A 27,238-nucleotide genomic window follows, 5' to 3' on the forward strand; every position below is an offset into this window, starting at 1 on the left:
GGTGTGCGTGTGTGAGCGGGGCGGGTTCCTCCCATGCCGCCGTCCACCTCGGCCCTCTCTCGGGTTTCGCAGCGGGAGGTCTCCGCGGGGAGCTGTGGGGAGCTTCCCGGTGGGGCGAGGATCGGGGCTGGTGCGGGCGCTGTGCGCCGTGCCGGGGGTTGCGTGTCTTCTGGTGCATCGAAGGTGCTTCCCCGAGAACCAGGGGGAAGCTTCTTGCTAGCTGCTTCTCGAGAAAATGCTTCAAAAATGCAGTCGGCGGGTCAGTTTTAAGCTGGTTATTTTTTTGGTGGTTCCCTTGAACTGTTTTTGTAAGCAGTGAGCAGATGACAGGCTGTCGTGACTCCTCGGCTTGTAAGGTGGGACTTTCCGAACCTGTTTTTCTTAACGTCCCTTAACATCACTCCCACTGTGTCTCTGTCTCTGCAAACTCCTTGTTTTCAGTTCTGTCGCTGTGAAGCCCTGGGTCTCTCTTTCCTTAACAGCTCGATGTCGAGCTCTTGACTGTGCCTATCTTTCATATTGTTCTTCCTGTTGTCCTTTCACTTATTTATTGAAACTTGTGTTGGCAATTTGATTAAAGTGGCTTTAGACTCAATTTACTGAGATCATGTTGTTAGCAGATGGTATTAGCTCAGTATTATTATTAAGTATTCCTTCATTCTTATTCCTGGTAAACAGCTGTTTTCTAGGAAGACTAGTCTTCATGAAAACTAGCCATTTGTAGACTCGTTTTTCCCCCTCCATAGTTCTTTGTAATCCGTGTCAAACTGGTTCTTCTTAATTGTTCAAGTCTCTTGAGAACTTCTTAAGGAAGAAATTTTTTTCTGTCTTGTTTATTAGTACAGAGGTTGTCACTGATAGGACCTTGGAGAATCTGCTGGTTTTATTTTTCACTAAATCTGTAATAACAATGCAGAGTTATTATGGCTTAAGTCAGCTGTGCTGTTTAACACTTATGTCCTTATTTTGTGGCAGTGACTTTGTTGTTCAGCCCTGGTGACTTGTAGTTTCATCAGTTTACTCTAAAAGCTTTCTATCTTCCATGTACTTCCTAGTGAAAATGGATGTAAATGATCAGTCCAAATATTTCTGGAGTCAGCAAATATATCTCTGTGTGAAGTCAGTCTTTCACCTTGGGAAAGTACATTGTACAAATACACAAAAATGTGTGCTTAAGGAACTGAATTTTGCAAAGGTAAGAACTTCACTTGTTGGACATACTGGAGGACACCTCACTATTTAAACAAGCATGCTGGATGATTAGAGCTTGCTTGGAAAAAATGGCCAGTGAGAAGAGGTACAAGTCAAAAAGATATAGTGCAGTAAGATACCAAATAATAGAGTACTTTAACTTGATTATAACTACAGTAATTTAACTCTTCAAATGTGATCCTGATGGCTTCGGGAAGAAAAACGAAGGTATTTAATACTGGAAGATGAATCTCTTAATGAAGTATCCTGATGTACTAGAGCTTGCAGACATTCACTTTATTTATTCATGCTGCTTTTAACTATCTCCTTGATGCACTTAAGTTTAAGAATTTCATGGGCTCTTGCAGCAGAATCTTTGAAATACAGACCTGACTTCTGCTGTAGAATTAGTGCCTCTTTCACAGCTTCAAAAGCTCATTGAAACTGAGGTCAAGATTCCAGTAGGAAGTAAAGCAAGTTTTAACTCTTTGCTCTGTTCAGTATTGCTCTCTTTCTGACAGCCTGTCATTGCCCTAATGGGATGGTTACATAGGAAGCTGAAGACTTTTATTTTTAATCCTCATAAAAACCATTAAACTTTAGGTATGTGATGAAGCCTGTAAGGCTAACTGGGGGTCTGGAAAAAAACATGTTGATTAGGTATCTGAAAATAAACAGAAGTGAATGTGTCTCAAGGAACTGTATTCTGTATGTATGTGAGAAAAATAACTTTCTGAGCACAGATTTCCTGTACTTGTTAACTTTCATGTAGTTGAGTTTTAAAATTGGGGCTAGACTGATAGAACAGTGGAAATACTTCAATCTCTCTTATGTGGAAAATAGTTTGGTCAACTGGGAACTTTCCTTTCATCAAGGTAGTGTAAGTGCCATACTAGGGCAGACTAATAGCCTGTCTCTTTCAGTAGCAGATGCTTGGGGAATAGTATAGTTGACAGGTATGTTTAGTATCAAGTTTCCTCTGGTAGAACCTATCAAAAGATGGGAAAGAGCAGTTCAGGGACTTCAGGAGCTTCACGTTGCATCTAGATAGCATTTGAGTTAATGATGATGGACTTGTCTCTGAACTTATGGAGCCTTGCCTTGAACCTCTTTATACTTCTGACTTGCAACAGGAGTTTTCTGTCAACCAGTATACAATACAGAGCAATATAGTAACGTTATGCTGTAGTCCTCCTTGCTTGCAATCTCCAGACTCAAGGGGCTTGTCCTTGTTCACTTGCAAAGTTGTTTGAGACCTAAAGCTGCTGCTTCTAGGTTAGGGGAGCCCTGCAATAAAAAAATGCAACAGGCAGAGCTGAGATTTGTTCCAGCTGCAGGTTGCTTAATCCATCTGCAAATACCTGAAGGACACGCTAGGTAATTTCAGAAAAATAAAATGAAGCTAGCTTTAAACTTCTTTGGGAGTTTGTTTGGTTATGAAAAGAAACAGGAACTCTATTCATGTTAATATATAGCAAGATAGAAATAAGGAGTGAACAGAAAATGCTGTTTATTAAAGGAATAGAAGTTATTTCCGCTGTGAAACCTCAGAATGTCTGGAAAAGTGGTGTTTTTGACATATGACTAAATATAACCTAGTTATGCTCTGCTGTATGGAGCCACAGATCAATCAATGGTCTGTTGACAGCGAGACCGTAGGATGTTGATATTAGTGACACACTTCCCCTCAGGACAGACTTGGCTACCCTGCAGGAAGTGGGGTGAATACTAGGGTATAAAGTCAATGTTTTGACATGTCTGATCATAGACTGGGAATAATTTGTCTGTGGAGACATAGAAACAAGAACCAGTGAATTAATTCATGATTTCCAATTCTAATATTTCAAAACTAAAAGCATTTACAAAGGCTAACAAGCTGGATCATATTTTCCTTAAAAATGTTAATTTGCATTAAAAAAGTAGGTATTAAACTTGATTTGAAGCTTAATGTTACTTTTTGTGCCTGTATTCTTAAAAGTTAAAACCTATATGTTAATGCTTGTGGATATTCTTCTGTTAGCACTTAAACTTTAAAAGTGTTTGTTCTGCTTCATCCTACTTGTCCCTGAAATCTGGAGTACACCTCAGGCTGCTGAGTTATGAGGGTAACTTTCATATTTCTTCCACTTTGTCTCTCAAATCATGCATTGCTGTTAGCTCATAACCACTATGAATACTTACTGCTTGTAAATATTGGTACAATATTGTGTGCTCTATAGTGGTCGCTTTAAAAATAGTATGGCGCTTCTTCTAAATTGTAGGGATGGAATTGAAAGGTGGCATAAAGAATATCAGTTACCAAAGCAGACAGCTGGGCTCTGGGCTGACGTGGGGGAAGCTGGGTGTTGAAGTCAGAGGAGATGGATGAGACAATGTAAGGAAAGAGGAAAGGATAAAAGATGAAAAGGACGTGGAAAACATGCGCTATGATCTAATGGGTTATTGGATAATGGAGCTGTGAAAGGAAGGAAAACAAGCATTTAGAGACTATTTTCAGCACTGTTATTAAAGTGTAGCCAGTATCTCCTGGATTGTATGGCATACAATACAGGATTAGGCTTGTTGGACCAAGAAATAGTCTTTCAGAAAATACCAAGTGTGTATTGTGGTTCATTTCTAAATACAAACTGTATATATGCCAAGCATGTGCACAGTGGAACTGTTAGACATAAGTTTGATTTACTTTATTCAGGAATACTGTATTCACTTGTTGGAGCACTGCAACTAACTTGCAAATATTTCAGTATACAATTTGCCTTTTACAACTGATAAAGATAAATGTATAGTTCAGAAAGCTATCTCAGCCCTCCGTTAGTCTTTAAGTGAAGTATAAGTAAATAAGAAAAAAGTTAATGTTCACAGCAAGCCTCACCATGATGTAGAGCTTTCCTGAGGAGAGATTTCTTGTGGAAAACTAGATAATAGAATTAGAATATCCTGTGTTCTCACAGAACTACTATTTGCTATCAGCCTTGAAAGAATATATGTTTCAGCCAGTGCTCTTGAAACCCTAGAAGTGATGACTGGTTCCTTAATTCCTTGAATCTAATGAACAATATTTTTCCTGGTATGTTTACTAAAAATATTGTTTTCCATTGTTGGAATTAACCTCTAGCACAAATATTTGGCTATGGATAAACAGAAACATCACTGTGGGGTAAGGTAGGTTCAGAGCTTACAGCATATAATTTGCAGCGGCAGACTGTATGCACAGTCTCCACTGAGAGCAGTAAGCAACATCCAGTGTCAATAAGCCTGTATACATATTTTGCAATACTGATTTAAAAAAAAGTAATCTTTCTTTTTTTTACAAGATCGGAGTAATCTGGATGCTAGCATACAGGAAGTGTTTTTCACCTTTTACTCATTTTCAGTCGTTTACTTTCCTGTGGAGTGGGAGGTGATGAATTGCTCTCAGTTGTGGTGAGTTTGAGTTTCTAGGACAAAGAGCAGAAATCGTTTGGGATCCCTCTCCTGCACTGACTGTTGGGACTCTGTTAATACAGTACTCTCTACTGTTACAATTGATGATTTTGGGGTTTTACTGTATTGCCTACCACTGATAACCTGGAAAAAGGAATGTAGCACAAGGTAAGCACACAGGTGGGAAACATCTCTGAGTAAGAAGTTTCTAAATCCTTTGTTTCCGTCATTTCTGAGGCAATCCAAAGTTAATTTTCCTTATTTGCATGGTGTCCTATGGGTATCTGCCTTTAGCTGTTGCTGATACTAGGGTTTCCTGTGTTGGATCTTGAGTAAGAAGTACGAAGATGTTGCTTGGGGCATTCAGATACTACTTCATCTGTAGCTTCCCCGTTCTATCTAGAGGTGTGTGCGGCTTTCAGTGGTCATATATGGAAATTGCTTGCATACTTAACTTCAACAGACGGTGAGAGGGTGAAGTTTCCTGAGGTCTGTGTGGATGTAGTACCTTGTGGAAAGGGAGAGACTGGCTTCGGCTGCTTCCCTTTCTTTTGTTTCTGTGCTCATCTGACCTGTTGATGAGCCCGTTCTGCTAACAATAGGCAGTAACAACAAAACCAAATGTAGCACAAGTACAGACCTTCCGCTGATCTTATGAACCAAATTACCTCACTGTGTAGTCAGACAAACCCAGAGATAAAAGGAGTGGGTGGGTGAGTACGAACTGTATGACTGATTAAAGGGGTGTTGAGAAGCATGCATTTTAGTGTCAGCAGGCTCTTAAGTTAGTCCTAAGATCTATGTTGCCCCAAAACTGAAATCCATTAGAAAAATAAAGTTGAAACAGAGTGGAGATATTAGTTAAGTTACGTGTTCCTACACAATTTGCACTGACTCATGGTGAATTAACAACTTTTCTTCATAGGAATCTTTGTCTTCTCTCTTAAAAGAGCAAATATAAAATCTGACATTAGTAGAATTTAATGTATTTTGATATCCTCCCTTGGAAAATGAGTGCAGCATCTTGGATTCTTCAGCAATGTTTATGGCTAGCATTCTAGCTATCCCCAGTGCATATATACAGAAACTGTCTTTAAAATATTTGTAATTTTATTATGGGAATATAAATGTTGACTTTCAAATAGAACTCTCTTGGAGGCTCAGCTCTTGGAAGCTGTTGTATGTTATAGGAATTCTGCCTATAGTAAGCACTTCAATGTCCGTGGGTTTTTGTCAATGAAGAGTGAAAATGGATTTTGCAAGCCGATCTCAGTGTCTGACTGAGGTATCTATTCTACTGTGATGCTGTTTAATTAAAATTCTAATTCCCTTCAGAAGTTAACCAATTTAACTTGTAACCAAAACCCAAACCACTTGTTCAAAATTATTTGCCTCTACAATGCCTGTTATAAAAGATTCATTGCATTTTAACAAATGGATATAAGTTCAAAGAACTTATTTGGGTTCAAATACTTTTTAATTTTTTTATTTTTGCTCAGGTCTTATCTGCCAACACTAGCATAAACTGGTACTGAAAGCAGTAAGTATGCACGTTCAAACAGTGTGTATACATAAACAGTAGGTATTACATGCCTTATGATATCTCCCAAAGTAAAAGGTACTGGGAAAACACCTAGTGAGTATACTACTTCACTGTTCTGGAGCAGTGATTGTTGGCATATAATTTGTGAGCAAAGAGTGTTGCATTTATTGCACACATATTGTGATAGTAGAGGGCATAGCTATAAAGGCACTAGTAAACCCAAAGTTTATCTTAGAGCTGCCAGTGGTGAAGAGGCAACACTGGGAAAACTTGTATGTATTTCTTCTCTGAATGCAGCAGTGTTCAGTTTGAGCCGTGTTTGCATAGTAACTTATTTAGCTGACAAGCATCAACTTTGATTAAATTTACTTGTACAACATCCAGACTTAGAAGTCAAAGGCAGCAAACTGTGTTTTGTTTTCTGCATTAGCTGCCAGCTGTAGTTACAGATTTCTTTCTTCACGCCACAACCACTTCATTTTATAACCTTACCTCTTTTCAGCCTGTTTTAAACGTCTCTGCTGTTCTCATGACATGGTTTCCTGGTAGTTTTAGTTTTGCTATGCAGCCTTCAAGCTTTGTTTTGGGTCTTCTGAGTGTTGAGAGCAAGTGTTTATATGAGTGGCAAAGGGGGATTATTTTTATGGTCTCAGGACCTTTTGTTTCTCTGTATTTTATCCAGAAAAACTGCTACTGCTTATGTCTCCTTTTGATTGCTTGCCTTGATTTGCAATATCTGACTTTGGATACTGGTGACAAACTAAAATTAGCTTGCTTACTGCTGTAGCCTCAGGGAGGTTTCCAGTTAACTAATAGTTTTCCAAAAGACTCCAATGCATTTGAAGTGACTTCGCAGGGAAGTTCTGAACTGGCTGAGCAGGAAGGGTGTAGCATGTCCTCTAGTTTAATAGTCTTTCGGCTGGAGATTTTAGCCCAACTATCAGTGCCTCAAGGCTAAAATAAATGATACTGAGAGCTTAATTGGTTTGTTTTGTGCAATTTGGGTCCACACTAAAGGATATCCTGTGACTGGTGTTACCTCTTGGCTCTGATATTCTGAAACCCCTTTCATTATTATCTTGGTAGTACTGTTTAAGTAACTTCTGTACTTTGATTGCAATAATACATGTAAGAAAATCAGAAGCAGATAATGAAGGATGAGGCTTGAAAAATTGTGTAGGGCACATTAGAAACAAATATTAAGTCATACATGGGAAAGCTTATGAATGAACTCTGGGAGATGGTGTTGTAATACTAAGGTTATGCTTATCCATTTGCATGTGCTAACAGAACTTAGAAACATAGCATTACCAATGCTTTTTGTCTGTTACTTATACAAATAATGCATTTCCTTTTGTGTTCACAATTGCATGTAACTAACACTGGATGTCAAACCACTGACTTAATTACTTAGCTAGTAGACTACCGACCTTTAGTGGAAGGAGCACACTGCAAACTCATTCTCCTTAATTTAGGAGATTTTTTTCCTTGATTTTAATTTGCTTATTCACTAGAATGTGAGGAATTTAAGAGGGAAAGTGCTGTTTTTTACAGCATGTGTTGAAGGTACAATCTTTGCAAAATAATAATTAATCTTTCTCTCTTTAGGAAATACACATAAAGGAACCCATAGAAAAGGAAGTAAATCCTCGCTTATTGCCAGGTAACTGTCATACATGATATTATTAGAATTAAATAATAGAGAATTAATAATGTAAACAGTATTTAAATATTCCCATGTCTGCAGCACTGATATGACATCAGTGTCCCAAGTAGTAAAATAGAGGTTTTAGTGTAACAACCCACAGAGGTTGAAATGTTCTAAATATCTGTGTCTACGTGGGTTGTTATAAAAATTTCAATTTCTGTAATTTTTTCAAAGTACTGTATCTTCAGGTAAGCTGCCAGTGGAGAACTGTCTATACTTCTGTTTGCTCTGCTTCTTAAAAGATAAAGTAAGATGTTTTTTTGTTTGTTTGGGAACTGAAGACCAAGAACTAGTGGAAACTTACTTTCTAGTTGCTTTGCTTCTGCTGTGACTTACTTAGGCCTGTTGATGACTCATTCACTGTTAAGATTTTTTTTTAATTTACAGCTTTCTTTTTAGAAAATATTCTCCGAGATAGGAAAGATGACACTACTAAGATAAAATACAAGTAAAAGCTTAAAATAAACTGGTATTGCTCTGTTGGGTTTTCTGCACTTTATAGGAAAGACCAAGAGTATGGCTGATTATACCTATTAAAACTGCTTTTTACCCATTATTTATGCAAATTTGTGTTTGAGAACTTGAAAATAGCCCTGGAACCTGTAAAACAAGCAACTTCTCCAGTCAAAGCAATGAAAAATGAGCTAAGATGAACTGGTAATAATCAACTCAAATGTTTCAGTGTCCTTAGAGTTTAGCAGTAAGGAAAATTGAAACTGTTTTCAACTTGTTTATTGACTGTATTAACTACTCTGCTGTGGGCTTTGGTGGGATTTTTTGGTTTTTTTTGAGTACACACTTGTATGGTTGCTCTTTGCTACTCCAGGCATTGTTCTCCTACCATCATGTATCATGTAGGCCATGATACAGTTCTGTACTTCTGGTTACAGAACTCATAAACGTATGCAGCTGAACAGTGTTCAGTCCATCTTCAGTAACCTGAGTAACCTGAAGGTCTTGCAATGTACTGATTACAAGAGCTGCCTCTTAGTCTTCTTGTATAACAGTGATGAAGTGTCTTCAGGCATACAGCTATGAGTAGCTGTTGTGAAGTTAATGCTGAGTTTAAGATAACAGTTAAAGTAAGTCAATTGTAAATGTCAGTTATATTGCAAGTCAGTGTTTTTTGTACAGGTGAACTGCTGCTTTGCGAGGCAAGCACGGTATACAAGTATGTACAAGAAGATGGGTCGAATCGTGGCACCTACGGGAAACTCATATGCACAAACTTCAAGATTGCTTTCCTTGATGATGATTCTGCTTCAGACGATAATGTAGGAAGACAAGTCTTCTGATTATGACTAAACAGGCTCTGAAGACATGTACTATTTCTGACTAAATAATTGTATCTTTCCCTTATATAAGGATACAGAAAAAATGTAGATTTATAAAATGTTTTAATGGCTGCAGTCTAATTTTAATCAGTCTGCATTTGCTTGGTCTGTGTAGATCCTTCTTCAAGCTCTAATATCTGTGTAAAAATGGTGCAAGCCTGTATGTGGACACTTACATTAGACATAGTTTATAACTCTTTATATCTTGTAAGTTAGTAATTTTGTGAAGCTTAAGTTAAAAGAATTAATTGTTTTGAAAATTAAATCAACAGTTTATTTAAACCTGATTTCTGACTGCTTTTCTAGTAGCAATTGCAAGAGTGTGAATGTCAAACATACTTCTAATGTTGTATAACATCTGTCTCATTTTGAGCTAAATCTGCACAACCATTTCAGGGCAGCAGAAGACTAAGTAAACTGATATTCAGTGGAAATGATCTAGATAATTGTTTGTGTTGCTCAGTAAAGCTCTGAATTATTCCATTCAGAGTCAAGTGTTGACTGTAAAGATTTAAAAACCTGGTACCATTGAGTTTGCAACATTGAAAAAGCTAAGAAGTCCCCACATCTTAGAAATGAGTTGAATCTGTTTCCTTTGTTTTAGATGCTCAAATTGAGCTGTCAAAGGGGAATGGTAATGCCACGCCTTCTTTGATATGCTAATCATCTGAAGCAGTCTGGTCCATTTAGGTGATAAAAGTGAAGTAGGGCCTGGAATATTACTATCAAGTGCAAGGTGATCTTGACAGTGAAGAAGAATGAGAATATGATTTGACACATTGATTGTATTCGGAAGCTTCTTGAGGTAAAATTTCAGGGAGTTTAAATGTTAAACTAAGGCTTCTGCAGCCAAATATGGATTTTTTTGGACTTTCTGGAATTAATTTGGACAAAGCTGCAGAGCCCTTTCCACAGATCACATGAGATTTATGCTGAAGTTGGAAGCGACCATGCTAATTTCTGTTCCATCACTAACTTGAAATCTTGGGTTTATAGCATGCCAAGTCAACTATATTTCTCTTAATAAAAGTTCAATATTATCCACCTGATTTCAGAATAGTACAGACCTGAAAATAACTTGACTGAGGTTAACTCTGTTCACAGCTGTCTTATTATTGTAAAGTGTGATTTGCTGATGTAGTGTACATCAGCCTTCTGGTAATAATATTTAATGTAACAATGTTTAATTGAGGCATCACTGAAATGTCATTTTTAACTCTGAACTTGATGAAGTGATTTGGGGCTCCCTTCACTTTTTATCATTCAAATTTGGCAAAACAGTAGATAAGATAATTGAGTGGTGTGTGTCTTCATTTTACCCAGTGATAAATCTGGCTGTTATGTTGGAATATTCTTGGGATATGTGTTCTTTTAAGAGACTTTCTATTTCCTGCCAGATTCCCATAGCAAGGAAACTTGTCATAAAAGGGCTTGAATTACATCAAGTTACTGTATTTCCTGTTTACTGCAATGATTCTAGTTTGAAAAGTGACTCAATAGAAATGCATGCTTTGAAGCTATTTGAAAAGTAAAAACTCTATCTATAGTTCAAGCATGGCGGAGATTTAAACTGGATCTGGTTTATAAAGTATGCCTCTGTAACCTGCGTATGTCTGTATTTTAATAACTGTACTTCAGTGTTCTGCCTTACACAGCTTATAAGAATAGGAAGTAATGCTGATATTAAAATATGTACTGAATATATCTTTTACTTGTGAGAATGTGCTACTGCTTAGTAGTCTGAGATTTCTAATGATTTTTTCATATTCTAGGAGCTACAACTTAAGAATAAGATTGTAGGAGAAAATGACATAACCCTGCAGTGTGTAGATCAAATCTATGGAGGTAGGTCAGCTTTCTCCTCTTCATTTAACATGCCTCACACTTCTAAGTTTCGTATAGTGCTGTTGTTTTTCATTTGTACATGTACCTCCTTTTTAGAAAACTGATAGAGTTGGAAACTAGGATTGGGTAGTCTGGAAAAAAACAGCTCCAGTTATATTTAATGATGAAATAGCAGATAAGAGATCTGTCAGGATCCAGTCTTATCCCTCAGGTTTGTCAAAGCTACATTTTGATTAATTATCTTGCTTGGACAGACAAAACGATTCCTTGAAAATTCCATGATTCAAAGCAAAGAGGAATGTACTGGGGAAAGTCTTGTGATAAGATTGGTCCACAAGGACCTTCCAATGTATCAACTATTTCTGTAAATATGGAGGTATTCACTTTATTTGGGCAATAGTACTGCAAAGCAGTACAGGTACCAAATTCCCGAACTATACATTTTTGTTTGTCTAAGGGAACTTGGTTTTATGATATTTGATGCCTTCAAAATATCAAAGGAGATGGAAAACAAGGTTTTAATCTGGAAGTAAATCAGTGAGTGTTTTGCAGTAGGGCTTACAGGTATGCCTGTATCGCTTAAAAAAAGGTAAACAAGAATGAGTCTAGTAATTTCTAAGTAGCGGGGAAGGCTTTATTGGGAAGCCTGACTTTGGACTAGTGTTGAGTATTCAGAGTATTTGTGAATGGTGGTTTGGATTCGTGAAGGAGTGGACTGGGGGAAGCTGTGTATAAGACACTATTTAGTTTCACGTACAATGGCCTGGCTGGCAGCACTTGAAGTTGTGAAGTGATACATCCTCAAACAGAATTGAACAAAGGCCTCTCTTGGGGATTTTATGCTTGTTAAAAAAAACATAATTTTTTTTTTAGGAACTTAAAATTATCTCAGTTGTTTGGGGACTTTCCTTTGGGGAAAACTACTAAATTATGTTCTTTATGCATCTCAGCACTTTGAACTTGCTATGCAGTCAGAATGTGAACAGAAATAATTGCTAAGCAGCTAACTTGCTGCAAGTTTGGTTTCTACCTTGCAGGAAGTAGTTTGAGTGGGTTTGAAAACAAAAGTGGAGTGTATTAGCACAAGAGCTTGCCAGTCTGTGTCGTAGGATGCTTGTTTTGACTTGCTAAAACTTGGGCTTGAGTTAGTTTCTTGAGAATTTTGAAAAGTCAAGCAGGGATAGCTTTATCAACTGATGGCAAAGTTCTTTCTGATATTTACTTAGACTTTTTAATTTTGCAGTTTATGATGAGAAAAAGAAACTTCTAACTGGACAACTGAGAAAATACCCAGAGAAGCTAATTATCTACTGTAAAGACCTTAGAGTATTTCATTTCTGCCTGAGATACACGAAAGAAGAGGAAGTGAAAAGGGTAAGTATAGTAACTTAATTTGTTTTTCTGTTTTAACCTTAGTATTGGGTGTTCAGCTGTGGGGATGAGGGAAGGATGACATTCACCCTCAGAGATCTCTTAAACTTGAAGTGTTTTCTGATCATTCCCAATTGAGAGAGAAGGTAAAAGACTTTGATTTCTAGCTAATGTTACTCATTAAACATTGTTATGTATAGGAGTTAAAAAGATCGGATGCACTGGCTTTTTGAAGAAAACTGAAGGTTGAGAGTACTACATGAAATTAGCTTCAGCTCAGGCAAGCTTGTAAAGCTGCTTCATTTGTGATATTTTATTACATTTTAGACATCAGCCTTTTTCATACAAAAGCAGTTATTTTCATAGAATCGTAGAATGGTTAGATCTGGAAGAGACCATAAAGATTATCTAGTTCCAACCCCCCTGCCGTGGGCAGGGACACCTCCCACTAGACCAAGTTGCTCAAAGCCCCATCCAGCCTGGCCCTGAACACCTCCAGGGATGGGGTATCTGCAGCTTCTCCGAGCAGTCTATTCCAGTGTCTCACCACCGTCAGTGTAAAGAACTTCTTCCTAATATCTAATCTGAATCTAAACTGAAAGAGGGTAGAACTGTTAACCCCTTGTCCTGTCACTACACGCACTGATAAAGATTCCCTCCTCATCTTTCTTGTAGGTCCCCCTTAAGTACTGGGAGGCTGCTATAAGTTGTCCCCGTAGCCTTCTCTTCTCCAGGCTGTACAAACCCAGTGCTCTCAGCCTGTCCTCATAGCAGAGGTGCTCCAACCTTCTGGTCATCTTTGTAGCCCTCATCTGGACCCGCTCCAACAGGTTCATATCTTTCCTGGCTGAGCACTGCAGAGCTGGAGACAGTACTCCAGGTGGGGTCTCACCAGAGCATAGTAGAGAGGAAGAATCGCCTCCCTTGACCTGCTGGCCATGCTGCTTTTGATGCAGCCCAGGATGCGGTTGGTTTTCTGGGCTGTGAGTGCACATTGCTGGCTCATGTTGAGTTTCTCATCCACCAGCACCCCTAAGTCCTTCTCCTCAGGGCTGCTATCAACCCATTCTCCACCCAGCCTGTATTTTTGCTTGGGATTGCCCCGACCCACATGCAGGACCTTGCACTTGGCCTTGTTGAAGTTCATGAGGTGTGTCCAGGTCCTGCTGTATAGCACCCTTTCCCTCCAGCATGTTGACTGCCACACAGCTTGGTGTCATCACTCAGCAAACTTGCTGAGGGTGCACTCAGTCCCACTGTCCATGTCGCCAACCCAGTCCCAGTACTGAGGCCTGAGGAACACCACTTGTCACTGGTCTCCACTTGGACATAGAGCCATTGACCACAACTCTTTGAGTGCAGCAATCCAGACAGTTCCTTATCCACTGAGTGGTCCATGTGTCAAATCCCTGTCCCTCCAATATAGAGACAAGGATGTCATGTGGGACAGTGCCAAACGCTCTACACAAGTCCAGGTAGATGATAGCAGCTGCTCTTCCCTTTGTTCACCAACTCTGTAACCCCATTGTAGGAGGCCACCGAATTTGTCAGACGCAATTTGCCCTTAGTGAAGGCATGTTGGCTGTCACCAGTCACCTCCTTATTTTCCATGTGCCTTAGCAGAGTTTCCAGGAGGATCTGCTCCATGATCTTCCTAGGCACACAGGTGAGACTGACTGGCCTATAGTTCCCCGAGTCTTCCTTTTTTTCCCCTTTTTAAAAATGGGGGTTATGGTTCCCCTTTCCTAGTCAATGGGAACTTCACTGGACTGCTACCACTTCTTAAATGTGATGGATAGTGGCTTAGCAACTTCATCTGCCAGTTCTTTCAGGACCTGCAGATTAATCTCATCAGGTCCCATGGACTTGTGCACCTTCAGGTTTCTTAGATGGTCTTGAACCTGGTCTTTTCCTACAGGGCAGTTCTTCATTCTCCTGGTCCCTGCCTTTACCTTTTGCAACTTGGGTGATGTGGCTAAAGCACTTGTCAGTGAAGACCAAGGCAAAAAAGTCTGAGCACCTCAGCCTTTTCCATGTCCCAGGTGACTGGGTGTCCTGTTTCCTTCCAAAGAGAACCCTCATTTTCCCCGGTCTTCCTCTTGTCACCAACATCACTGAGAGAATCAGAAGAGTAAAAGCGAGGAAAAACTCATGGGTTGAGATAAAGGAAGTTTAATATGTAGAGCAAAAGCAGTGTGCACAAGCAAAGCAAAACAAGAAATTCATCCACTGCTTCCCATCGGCGGGCAGGGGGTCAGCCATCCCCAGGCAAGAAGAGCTCCATTACACATAACAGTTGCTTGGGAAGACAAAAGCCATCACTCAGAACGTGCCCCACGTCGTTCTTTCCCCAGCTTTATATATTGAGCGTGACTTCACATGGTATGGAATATTCCTTTGGTCAGTTGAGGTCAACTGTCCTAGCTGTGTCCCCTCCCACCTTCTTGTGCACTCCCAGTCTGCTCGCTGGTGGGGTAGTGCGAGGAGCAGAAAAGGCCACAACTGTCTAGCAGCAACCAAACCCACCAGTGTGCTATCAAAAGTTTCTCATCCCAAATCCAAAACATAGCACTATACCAGCTGTTAGTAAGAGAGTTAACTCTATCCCAGCTGAAGCCTTGACACTTTCACGGGTTAATCTGAACTCAGAACTAGGAGTCTACTACATTTAATTTAAAAATAAGAGTCATTCTTCAAGTTGAACATGTATAGTACTTCTTATTAAGCCAAGTAAGTGTAGTGTCTTGCAGACAATGGAGAAAGCTTTATAAAAGTCAGTTTTCAGTTGTTGAAGATAGAACCTGTTGAACAGTTATGTTTAAAAGCTGGGAGGGAGTGGTGAAAAATCATCTTTTTTACACTGAAAGTCTTAATCTGTGTTTGGGTGTTAATTTTTGGTCCTTTCCTAGATCGTCAGTGGTATAGTTCATCATAGCCAGACTCCTAAGCTGCTTAAACGCTTGTTTCTGTTCTCTTATGCATCAGCTGCCCCAAACAATACAGGTAAATGTTTTTCTGTGTTTGATTTGTATTTGTTGCATACTGTTAGTTCCTTAAGCAGTGTGGGACACTTAGTGGCTGAGTTTGTGCTCAGCTTATAACCCTGCCCTGCTGGCAGATAGCCTCAGAAGACTCATTATTCTGTTGTTACATGTTGTTAGACTGGTTGCTAAAAATCTCTTAACTGTCTACTGTTGGTTTCTGTATCCTTCAATATAGTTGCACAGAAATTTTCCAAACAAAAGTAGCATCACTGGATTGAAAACTTACTGTGATCAATATGTGCAAATGTTTTTCATGTGCTTCTGACTAGAGTGCTCTCATCTAGAAAATATTTTGTGTATTTTGTCAATGCGTTTTTTCTGTACTATTGCAGTGAACCAAACTTCCTGCTCTTAGTTATTAAATTATTACATTTTCAGTGGCATCTGACAGAAAGTATTTCCCTTTTTGCTCTTATTTGCAAGAGATCTGCTTCTCCTAGGCAACTGCAAAAAAAAAAAGCATAGGTTTGCATAGAAAGATTCCAGTAGACATCTGACTTCCTCTTATAGCTAACTTACTACATAATCTTCCCACTTGATCAAACTTGGCTGAATAATACAGTAAGCTGCAAAATTCAAGATAAGTTTTCAGTGCCCTTTCTGCCATTTCACAGTTTAGACTTCAGCTGCAGTAATAGCACTGTTTTGATTTAGGAACCTGATTCTTGGTGCACCAGGAACGCCTGTTTGTTTCACAGAGGAAAGTTTTGATGTACTCTAGGTATTAATTGGACACTTACCAAAATATGTCAAAGAATTACAGAATCGCTGAGGTTAGAAGAAAGCTCTTTAGATCGTCTAGTCGTGTTCCTGTCCATCTGCCCCTCTTTACAGTAGGGTTAACCACAACAAGCTTACCAGAGTCATGTCCAATTGGGTTTTAAATATCTCCAAGGATTGAGACTACACAGCCTCTCTGAACATGCCGTTGACTGTCCTCATAGTGAAAAAGTTTATTATGTTTAGATGGGATTTGCTGTAGTTCAGCTTGTGCGCACTGCGTTTTGTTGTGTCACTGGATACTACTGAGTCTAGATCCATCTTCTTTACTTGCCTCCCCTGCTTCTGCCCCCAGTCAGGTGTTTATACACACTGGAAAGATTTCTTGCCCCTCTGAACCCCTGTCGAGCCTTCCCTTCTCCAGGCTGAACTATCCCAGCTCTCAGTATCTCATCGTATCAGGTGCTTCAAGCCCTTTTGTGATCTTAATGAGCCTTCACTGGGCTTGGTCCAGCAGGCCAGTGCCTCTCTTGTACTGGGGAGCCCAGTACTGGACACAGCACTCCAGGAATGCGCTCGCCAGTGCTGAGCTGAGAACAGCAACTAGCTCATTCAGCCTGTAGGCAACGGTTTTCCTAACGCAGCCCAAGAATATGTCAGCTGCCTTTGCTGCAAGGGCACATTGCTCACTCAGGTAGTTTCTGCACACTTCCATCAACTGAACTGGTGTTCAGTTTGAACTACAAACATCAGAAAGATTGTGAGCTTTTCCAGGTAGAGGCTAAGCAAATGTGGGAGAAGTGACTTTGTAGCAACTTTGAAGTGTTGTGCCAGAATTCTTTTGTATTTTAATAACTATCTTCAACAATAGATGCCTAGGTCTCATTCTTTATGAAGTCGTTACAGGACAAAACAAGTAGACTTTAGAAGTTGGCATTTATGCTTCTTATGGTCTGATCCTCTTAAAATCTTAACTCATGCCTTAGCTCATGAATAATGTTCTGTTTCCAGCTGTAAATATTTTATCTACCTTATCTTCTTACAGTGGAGAGTTTCAATTTGCCATTGTATCTTTGGTGATTCTAGCTCTGTTCAGTATTTCAGTGTTAGCTGATGGTGCAGGAGACTTAATACTGTTGCTGAGGTGGCTTAATAGAAATACAGGAAATGTTCTCATTTGAAAAATGATCAAGACTGAATTGCTGTAATCAATTTTCTGCTTTTATCAAGTACTTGAAATGTCCTATTCAGTGCAAAACTCCTATACATGGTGAAAGAAAAACTTCAAATGAAATGCAATATCTGAATTGCAGAAAGGCTTTTGGTATGACTGTGAATTCTACATTTAGGTCTTTATTATTAGATGCCAGTCAGCTGCATTAGTATACAGTGGTGTTTACTGCACAGCATCATGGGTTTGAGGCTGGATGTGAGGACAGCATCAACTATGTAGATGTTCTGTAAGAACTTCTTAGTTTCTGTAAGAGAAACGATTCCTGAAGTTATTAGTCAAAGCAGTATTTGACAGAAGATGTGTTTTTAAAGGTTGGATGGAAGCAGTGTTGCACAAAGACATTTTCTTTGACTCGAGGCTTTCTATACACAAGAGGTTTTGCTTGCTTACCTTAATGAAAACTAACTACTTGATTTAGGAATGCCTTCATGTTAGAATTCCTGATACTGTGCAAACATTAACATTATTGATATCTGACAGATGGAAGAAACCAAACTGTGATGTTTGATACTCTTGAGGACTGGCGTGATGAGTTGGAGCGGACCAAAGGGAATGTGAAATACAAAGCAGTGGCTATAAATGAAGGCTACAGAGTCTCTGAAAAGTAAGCTTGCCCTGGTTAATAGTGAACTTTGGATATATATATCTCATGAAGATTTGCAAAAATCAGTGCTGCCTTTGATGCTGAGCGTTATACAGTTGTTTAGGGTTTTTCTAGGATCCATTTTGGTTTATGGGATGCTTTGATGTGGGACTACAGGGAGTCATCTTACACGATCCCTGCTCAAGCAGGGTTAACTTCAACATTAAGTCAGGCTACTCAGGACCATGGTCAGTGAAGCTTTGAATATCTCTAGGGGTGGAGAATACCACCTTAAAATGGAATAGAAAATTGGTAGCTCTGGTACCTATGCTTTTGTCATACTTACTGATTAGGACGACATTTTCTCAGTCCTGTAACTCTACTCTGGTAAAACATCAAGTTACATGCAGTTGAGATTTTCTGTTTTAGTTGGGGGGCTGTGTGAGAGAAGAGTAACTAGTTTAAAATATATCTGCAAAATGTGCTGATGGAAGTTAAGTTGCATTGCCTTTAGTGGAAGGTTAGAGATGTACGCTTCTACCAGTTTAGCCAAGTAGTATCTATTGATGAACCCTTTAGAATGTACACAAGGCTTTCTGTACTACTGTTGTTTAATATTCAAATCCTGGAAGGGTTTGAAAACAGGCCTTGGAAACAAATGCCAATTTTTTTTAAATGGGTCTTAACTACTTATTCTAGAACTCTGTCTTGAGAGACCCAGGCTGAGCTTAAGTACTTATCTTTGTTGCTTCTGTGGGTCTTGAATTAAATGATATCCTTGAATTGTGATGAGAACTGCTTACAAGGCATGGAAATAGAACTAGTTATCTAATAGTACAAGGGTATATTTTGAAACAATGAAAAGTGAGAGAACCAAGGTGGTCTTAACAATCAGTCTTAAATATTACAATTAAATGTAGGACTTAATTGAAGCCTTGGAGAGGCAGGGGTATGTTGCAGTGAAAATAAGGAGCATCTCAAGATTCAAACAAAATACTTTATCCACCTGAAATAAAGGGAAGGTATTGAGGACAATATAATCATCTAGTAGTAAAGATTATTGTAGCTGTAAGAGTGGAAATATAATTAGCATGTGGGCTACAACACTCACCATCATTAAAAGGAGCTTGGAGATTGTTCTTTGTTCAGTTTTTAAATGCAAGAAACTCTTTTTCTGTTATCTTAGGCTGCCTTTGTATTTTGTTGTTCCCATATGTGTTTCTGAAGAGAATATCTTGAAGTATGAAGGCAGAGGGATTCCTGTAAGTATATATGCGTGGTTGAGGGCAAGAAAACTTATCGAGAAGGCATGATTTCAATTAATACTTCAGATGTTACTGCATATGATTTTTAGGACTTGTTTTCAACAGCTCGCACTTACACCTAGTGATCTACAGAAGGGGAAATAGATGCTGGAAGGAGAGGTGCTCAAAGTATTTTGTATTCCCGTTGAGCAGTGTAAAGCAAAATGGGAGTTCACAGCCCCCATTTGTTTATATCAGATGTCTAATGTACTGTAGTCTTCGTATACTACTAGCCTGTCTATCCACCAGACTGTGTTTCATGAGACTGAGTACTGACAGATGTCTAGCTGGGCAGGATGTAGGGCTTGAAATGCTATTTGGGTATTGAAGTGAAGACCATGAATGTGCAGATATAGTTCAATACCTTCAGTTGCCTAGCATGGGTACTGCGTAAGTAGTATGGCTGTGATGATGCAGCATTTCTACAAAGCTAAGTAGCCTTGCTGAAAAACTAGTTCTACCAGTCTCAACAGAAAACAAAGTTAAATATACTGTTTTGCACCCTGTAGCAAGCTGGATTTGGCTTCCTACCTCGTACCTGAGTTTAAGAACCAGTAACATAAAGTAGATGACAACAGGGAGTGAAGTAACCTCATGTATGAGGCCTTAGCTTAGTTGCTGCATATCTATCAGGTTTGCCAAGGAAAACCATGTTTACTTCATGGTCTTAAATTAATCAGTCTACGGAGAAGATAGTACTGTGCTGTCCTGCCCAAATTGTCCTTTCAGATAGTGAAGTTCAAAATAGTTTGGTTCACTTTTTCTCAGATAGTCAGCCAGATAAATTACAGTGGTTGTTACACAGAAACACAAGTTATTTTTTTATTATTTTTTAAATTGCATCTTGCATTGTTCAGAGGCCTTGTAGAACTCTTATAATTGTTTCCAGATCCTTCTTGGGAAGCTACTGTCAAAATAGTAGCTTGACCATATTAAATCAGTTTGAGATTGCAGTGAAAGGGCAATATAGTTACTTTTTCCACTCCTCATGATTGTGAGGTTTCTACATCCTCTTGAGGTTCACCTCTTGGCTACTGTAAATTGGTAGCAGAACTTAACTTCCTGATTTGACTGTGTAATATTACTGATGAAAATGATTCTGACTTCCAGTTTCGAAGTGAATTTAAAGATCGGCTTGAGAGCTTCAAGCTGTAGGTGTAAGTCAAGAAATTATGTGTAAAGGAAAATAAGAAGCTTTGAGGACTGACTTGCTACAAGGAATACTTGTTAACTGCGCAATCTGTAGTTGTGGAGTTCTTGTTTAATATCTTATTTCATATGCCTAGATGATCCTTTACGCATAGCTCACATGGAAGGGCATGACATTACATCTATTGTGAGTTATCTTAAGGCTGAACTGTAAGAAAACACTACTGTATCTGTGTGGAGAAACAGATGGCTAATATATGTAAGTTACAAGAGCCATCTTGCAGTGGCATATCTTCCAATGTAATTTGGCCATAGACATTTTGATCATTTTTTTTTACCTATAAGCATAGTTGAGAAAGTAACGTTCTGATATAATCTGTCATTTTATATTTCCCTGTGCCTTTATAAAGCTTAACTTAAAAACTTGCAAGTGATAACACAGCGTACTGAGGCATGTAGTTTTGGTGCAGATGTAGAAGTTTGCTTCTACTGATGGGTTTGTTGAATACACCAAAAATTCAAAGCACAGCATAGAGAAATTTCTTGTAATCACTCAGTCACTTAAGCAAATACTTCATATGGGACAGTTTACCAACTTTTATCACCTGGTAAATGTCTTTCTGCAGATTTGGTGTTGGTCTTGCCATAACGGTGCTGCTCTTCTCAAAATGTCTGCATTTCCCAAAGAACAGGATGACAGCACTTCACAAACGCAAAAAGCCTTCTTGGATGGGTCAGTAATAGCTATTCTGTCCACAACACTTTGCTTGGTATGGACCTTGCTTCTCTTTTTCCATATATGCTATATCTTTAAGCTTGCACGCATCAGGAAACAAGTTCTACACTTAAAACTAGTTTTCTGTAGTGGAATGGGTTTAAGCCCTTGGCCTAGCAGCACTGGTCAGTTGTGCAGGACTGTAACATCACTGAAGGCTTATTTGCGGACGTACATGTGTGTATATATATTTCTCAGATGAATCTCTGCACGCAAACTGTAGCTTGTTATTAGATAAAGCAGCACCAAAGCTTGTAGGTCTTAAGTACAGTTAGAGTATCATTAGTTGACAGGCTCAATTGTGTTTGCAAGAAAGAGAAGTCTAGACTCCATCTCTAAACATGAATTTGCAAGCTGAGTTTTAAATCTCTCTGAACTCTGCTGTCTTCTCTGAACTAGATTCATGTTTAAAATAACTTTATCTAAAGTGAACTTAAATGACTGAGATGATCTAGCAGTTCACTACTGCTACGTTCAGGTGTGATGGCAGACAGCACTCTGTTTCGGCCGAGGTAGCGAGCTCAGTTAGCTCAGCAGTCTGAAAAATGCCAAAGTTAACATAAGGGGAAGGCACAGCTGCCTGGCTGAGAGTTACAGCAAGGACTTGTTGCTCTTTTTTTTTTTTTTTCTGGCTTTTTTTAACCTGCTGGGTGTCCTGGAGAGAACTTCTCTCTTAGCAACAAGCTATTATATCAGGCTGGTATATACAGCTTGTACTGCTTCACCACTAGCTCCTTTTCTCCTCATAGATGGAGAACCTGTTGATCATACAGAACTAACAGAAAATAGCTTGATTAGGCTTTTAAAACCTCTTTTGTTTTTAAAATTAATTATACTTGTGTGGGAAAGGCTTTTGACCCTTCCTGCAGATTGTCTGTTTCTCTCCTGAAATGGGGAAGTTTACATGACTTACAGCTCTTTTTAATGCTCTTTCAAAATGTGAAAGTAAGTAAACCTAGCAGTAAGCTGTAACAAGGTATCAGCTTATATTTTGATCCCTTATCTGGGACCATCTGAACTTGGGGCAGTGTTGGTGGTTTTATTTGCTATAGTATACTGGTGGTTAAGCACTAATATTTAAAAATACATCTACAAACTGTTCTTAAGGGTGTGTTAACATGTAACATTGTAACAGTAGTCTGAACTCAAGCACACAGCAGATGTTTACAATTAACAGCTGCTTTTATTGAAAAAGCTGTTTAGAGCCAGAACTTGTAGTGCAAATTGCTTGCTTCAATTTGGAATTAGTATTGTATCTGACAAATAATTGCTTTCCCACAGTTCTCTTATCTGATGCCTCTTCCAGTAGGTCTAGTAACCTGCATTTCTGATGTGGACTCCTGTAGTTCTTGCTTAAAGCAGGCTTCTGTGCTACAACTTACAGGAAACAAAGTACTCTCTCCCGTCTGGGCAAGCGCCTGCAAGGCTTCACTTCTGAAATATGAGCTAGAGCAGCTTTTCCCAAATCTTGACAATAAAAAGTCAGCATGACAACAGAGGTATTTACTAAGCTGATGTTCATCAGGGCTCTGGAGCCTGAATGAGAGGGGACATCTGGGTCCAAACCAAACCTTCATCTGTCTTGGTATTTTTTCCTCTAGGGAAAAAAATTAGCGGATATGTAGGGAAGTACAAGGCAGGAATACTGTCTTGTTTGAGTCCAAATTGTTTTTTCTCTTTTTTCACCTGTGTTTCATTAGCAGACCTGGCAGCTGTGTGTCAGAATATAATTTGGCTGGTAAAAGACCAGAAAAATTGTCTGCTGGGAGGTTTGGGTATTTCTATCCATCTCTTCTTTTTAGATTCACCTCTAAATAGTCTGCTAGTAAAGTAATTTTGGTGTGTCTAGTCAGTACTAAAGAAGCAGTAGTAAGAATCAAGTAGTGCTTGTAATATTCATAACTGCACAAATATGTGCAGATATAACTTTAATGGTGTAACAGTTAAGAGCAGTGAAACTTGTCATAAGCTTGTAGGCAAGTTTCTAGCCAGTACTTAAAAATGCATGGAGGCCATTAGCTTTCCAGGGTGTATATCTTTTGGTCTTACAGCTGTTTCCCAAATCATGCGTATTAACTTTGTCTTCAGTGATAATAGGTGGTGCATTATTTGACTTGTGAAGCAGAAGGCTTTAATCTCTTGATTTGATTTAGAATCTGTAAGACAATTAGCAAAGCTCCCTATGAACTCCTGAAGACGGATGACTTGTCAAGCAGCCTTCCATCTCTGCAAGATATCCAGACTGCATACACAAGATTTAAACAGCTGTTTTTGATAGGTAAGTCAAACTTTAAAGTAGTCTCCTGTCTTTGAAGCGACTGAGATGTGAAGTATAACAATGCTGGTTTGTGTCTCATGAATGCAATCCGTATCTTGATTGGTGTCTTGCTTTTGATGGTGGTTAAAAGCAGGCTTTTAAATATGTAACTGGAGACTGTGCTTATGATTGGCATGTTAATGGAGATTTGTAGTTCTGAGACTTACTCCCTCTTGCTAAGCAGTCGCAGTATCTGAAAATGACTTTAAAAGAGTTACTATAGAGTTTAAATGTTAGTTGGAATACACTAGGGATTTTTCAGTCTTCTGTGGTCTATTGAAATGGAATGTTACGTGTTAACCTCTTTAGCCTTTGTGCTACGTCAAGAGTTGAGGTTAAATGCTTATTAACTTTTACCCTACCTCTTGTTAAAAACTAAACATCTCAAAACATATGAAGTGTGAGCTTGCTTAAAATTCTGTCTCTGGCTGTAGGTCTAAACATGACTACTGTAAATAGTAAGTCCACTTAAAGGAGTAAAAAGGGGAGCCATGTGAAAATATAAGCTAGGCTTTCAGACTTATGTGGGACTTCTTAACTATTTTGCTGTCATGAAGCAGTACTTTGACCTCACCTCTCAGCATGGAGGAAGCTCCAAACCACTTTGCAACTGTGCAATGTGCCATTGGGCCGTTTGGACAATGGATCTTCTGCAAGATAATGTGGGTAAAATGTTGCAATAACCTCTGTCTGGTGGTGTGCTGAACACTGGAGCTGTGGCTACTGATGTTGGATATAACTGATCATCATTGAGGAACTGTATATTTGCAGCGTGGCCTACAGACAGTATCTAAGTCCTGTTGGTATTATACATGGAATTTAGCTGGTAAATAGATAATGATTGCAAAATAGTATGAATGGTTTCTGGTAAATATGTAGTAAAAATATCAGTGACACTCTGAAGAGAAGTCTAAGACATATGCGGTATTTGCCAGAGTTTCACATGGAGGATTTTGTCTGGAACACACTGTCAAATCCGTAGTGAACCTTTGGAGCTAAAAATAACTACCTATATTTTAATGTAGTTTCTGGTAACTTGCCCTTCTGTAGGAAAAAGGCCAAAGCTTGAATTTAAGTCATTTAACATCTCTTAAGAAATACTGTATATTTCAATAGTGCAATTGTATCATTGTCTTACATTACATGAAGTAAAAGTGAGTATGTTAAAACTGAATTCCAGTTAAGTGTTTTTGTCTTACAGCTTTTTATATAAGCTTTGTTAGTAGACTATAGCTTGCTGGATATAGCAGTATGCACTAGCAGTCTGAGAAAACAATTCAGGTAACTTTTTGCAGAAGTATTAAGATCTTGCAGGAATTGACTACGTTACTACTCTTTTCAAAGTCTGAACACATTAACCATTATTTTTTCTATATGTGCCTAGTTAATTTGATTTAGGTAACTTCATTGAACTGAATTTTAGGAGAGCAAACTTCAAGCTGTTCAAGGAGTTACTTAATAGGATCCCCTGGGAAACTGCCCCCAGGGACAAGGAAGCAGCACAAAGCTGGCAGATCTTTAAGGACACTTTCCATAGAGCACAAGAGCTCATTAGCACATAAAAGTTTAATGACTTTGTGGTATTGTACTTTGCCTCATGGTTTATCTTAGCTGTTCCCTTTTTGATGTATTTTAATGCCTCTTCAGTTGCAGTGAAAACTGTTTAAAACCTTTTTCAGGCAGTCTGATGTTACACAAATTTGTGCAACCTCCTAAAACCTGTTTGTGTTTCTGGCTCTAACGCTAATGACTGTCAAAATCCAGCCTCCTTACATCAAGCTTTATATAGATCATGCTTTAGAGTCAAGGCAACTGGAACTTGGAAAAACCTCGCCTCTGATAAAACTTCTTTTCCTTTCCCATTTTTTCAACAGATTTATTTACAGATTTATTTACTTTCTTTGGTTGATAGGAACCTACATCATACATTTTCTAAAAGCCTATGGTTCTATAAAACTTAAATGGCATTTGCAGGACTACTTTACTTTCTCATTTAGTTATAGGGTGTTGACTTTAACAGTGATTAGAATTTACTGACTTCTTAGTATTGGTTGTTTTATAACAGTTCATAACTGAAGAGTTATACAATGGATAGCTGTTAATTAGCATAGTGCATATGTGAACAAAGTAATTTTTGGTTTTGGTGTTCTTGCAGATAACAGTACAGACTTCTGGGCAACGGATGTGAAATGGTTTTCATTACTGGAGAGCACAAACTGGCTAGAGATAATCAGGTTTGTTATATCTGTAACTTTCTGGGTTTCAAATTGTTAAATGCATTTGTAGCGGGTTTTCTAGCTATTTTCTTGAAATACGATTACATTCTTCACGTCCGGTAGGAAAGGAAATTGAGACAGACTTATGGTTCCATTTATTTATATATCTTATTTCTACAACTTGAGACAGTATTTTTACAGTGCAGGCTTGTAGAAGAATCCTATTTATTTCTTGCATGAAACCTGTTCCGTGTCTCTGACTAGCCTTGCCGTTCTTCTCTGTACTCTCTACTTCTGTAATATCCTTTAGGACGGGATGAACTGCAGTATTCAAGATGTTAGCCCACCAAAGATTTATAAAATGACAGTTGTTCTCAGTTTTGTCCCCTTCCTCTCCTGATTGTTCCTCAAGTTCTTTTTTCTTCTCTCAGCAGTCCACAGTGAGTAAGTGTTGGAATGGTGTTGGCTAACTTAAGGCTTGTTATAGTGGAATGCTGAGGGGTTTTATGTTTTCCATGTTACTTTGTGCTAGCTCTATTGTCTGCCAATTTATTCTGTGATCAGTTCGTTACCGTGAAATGCTTCTTCAGTCTTCTGCATTCAGCTTGAGTTCTTTCTAGTCCTAATAACAATCAGTAAATATTGATAGTTATTAATTTCTTAATCCAGAATTTAAATGTATGTTGAATGAGAGGTTCTAGTGAAGATAATATGTTGAGAAATGCATTGACATAACCAAGATCACAAGTAGCTTAAAGTAAATGCCAGCTCAAGTTCCTATCCTTATGTTTTGAGTCTGGTCATGTCCATACTTTGATCCAGTTGCTTCCTGGGTCAGCCTGTTCTTGGCTCTTGCAGTTAGTAGGAATGCCTTCTCAGCTATTCTAGATTCTAGAACAAAGAATCTGACAACTCCACACTTACAAAATAAACTGTCAGCTTCTATTAGTGACCTAAGCAGTTGCAAGAATCCTAATTTGGGTGCATATTTTTGCTGAAAATAACTAACTTTATGAAGAGTTAGGTCTAGAAACCAACAGCATTACATCTGGTTTTATGTGATCTTTAATTCAACTCAGGCTGCCTTGTGTAATGATAATATAAAGAAAATCTTGTCTACATGTTTACAAGATCTGATTGCTGATTCTTCCCTCTGCCTCTTAAAACCAGATTATGGGAGAAATGTAGTATGTAGTACATTACAACATAAGTGTGATGATTTTGTCTCTTTCTAGGAAAAAGATCTGGCTTTTCTCAACTGTAATACTTTAGTGTGTGTGTGATGACTGCTATTGATCCAGAATAAATCACTGTATTACAAATGTCCAAAGATAACAACTGGAAATGCATGGCCAAATAAAGATAGTTCTGGAAAGTTTGCTCTTCAGGCTAAACAGTTCTTCATTTACACAAGTTGAGCATGGTTTTTGTTGTTTTAAGAATTAGTCAAGTTTCAGTAGTATGACATTCTAACCTCTTTT

The 27,238-nt window shown here is 38.6% G+C and overlaps 1 protein-coding gene across 1 annotated transcript in view; it reads left to right on the plus strand.

Moving 5' to 3' along the window:
• Positions 1-33: 33 nt before the first annotated feature.
• MTMR12 (myotubularin related protein 12) overlaps positions 34-27,238 on the plus strand; it is a 32,263-nt gene continuing 5,058 nt past the window's right edge. The window contains exons 1-12 of the mRNA XM_009894229.1: positions 34-259; positions 1,056-1,195; positions 7,766-7,820; positions 9,000-9,139; positions 10,972-11,044; positions 12,288-12,418; positions 15,325-15,418; positions 17,894-18,017; positions 19,183-19,258; positions 21,076-21,182; positions 23,378-23,502; positions 25,697-25,775. Of these exons, the coding sequence (XP_009892531.1) occupies positions 34-259; positions 1,056-1,195; positions 7,766-7,820; positions 9,000-9,139; positions 10,972-11,044; positions 12,288-12,418; positions 15,325-15,418; positions 17,894-18,017; positions 19,183-19,258; positions 21,076-21,182; positions 23,378-23,502; positions 25,697-25,775 (1,370 nt within the window). The remainder of the gene's footprint in view (positions 260-1,055; positions 1,196-7,765; positions 7,821-8,999; positions 9,140-10,971; positions 11,045-12,287; positions 12,419-15,324; positions 15,419-17,893; positions 18,018-19,182; positions 19,259-21,075; positions 21,183-23,377; positions 23,503-25,696; positions 25,776-27,238) is intronic.

Source organism: Charadrius vociferus, unplaced genomic scaffold (assembly GCF_000708025.1).
Source record: "Charadrius vociferus isolate BGI_N301 unplaced genomic scaffold, ASM70802v2 scaffold70, whole genome shotgun sequence".
Classification (NCBI taxonomy): domain Eukaryota; kingdom Metazoa; phylum Chordata; class Aves; order Charadriiformes; family Charadriidae; genus Charadrius; species Charadrius vociferus.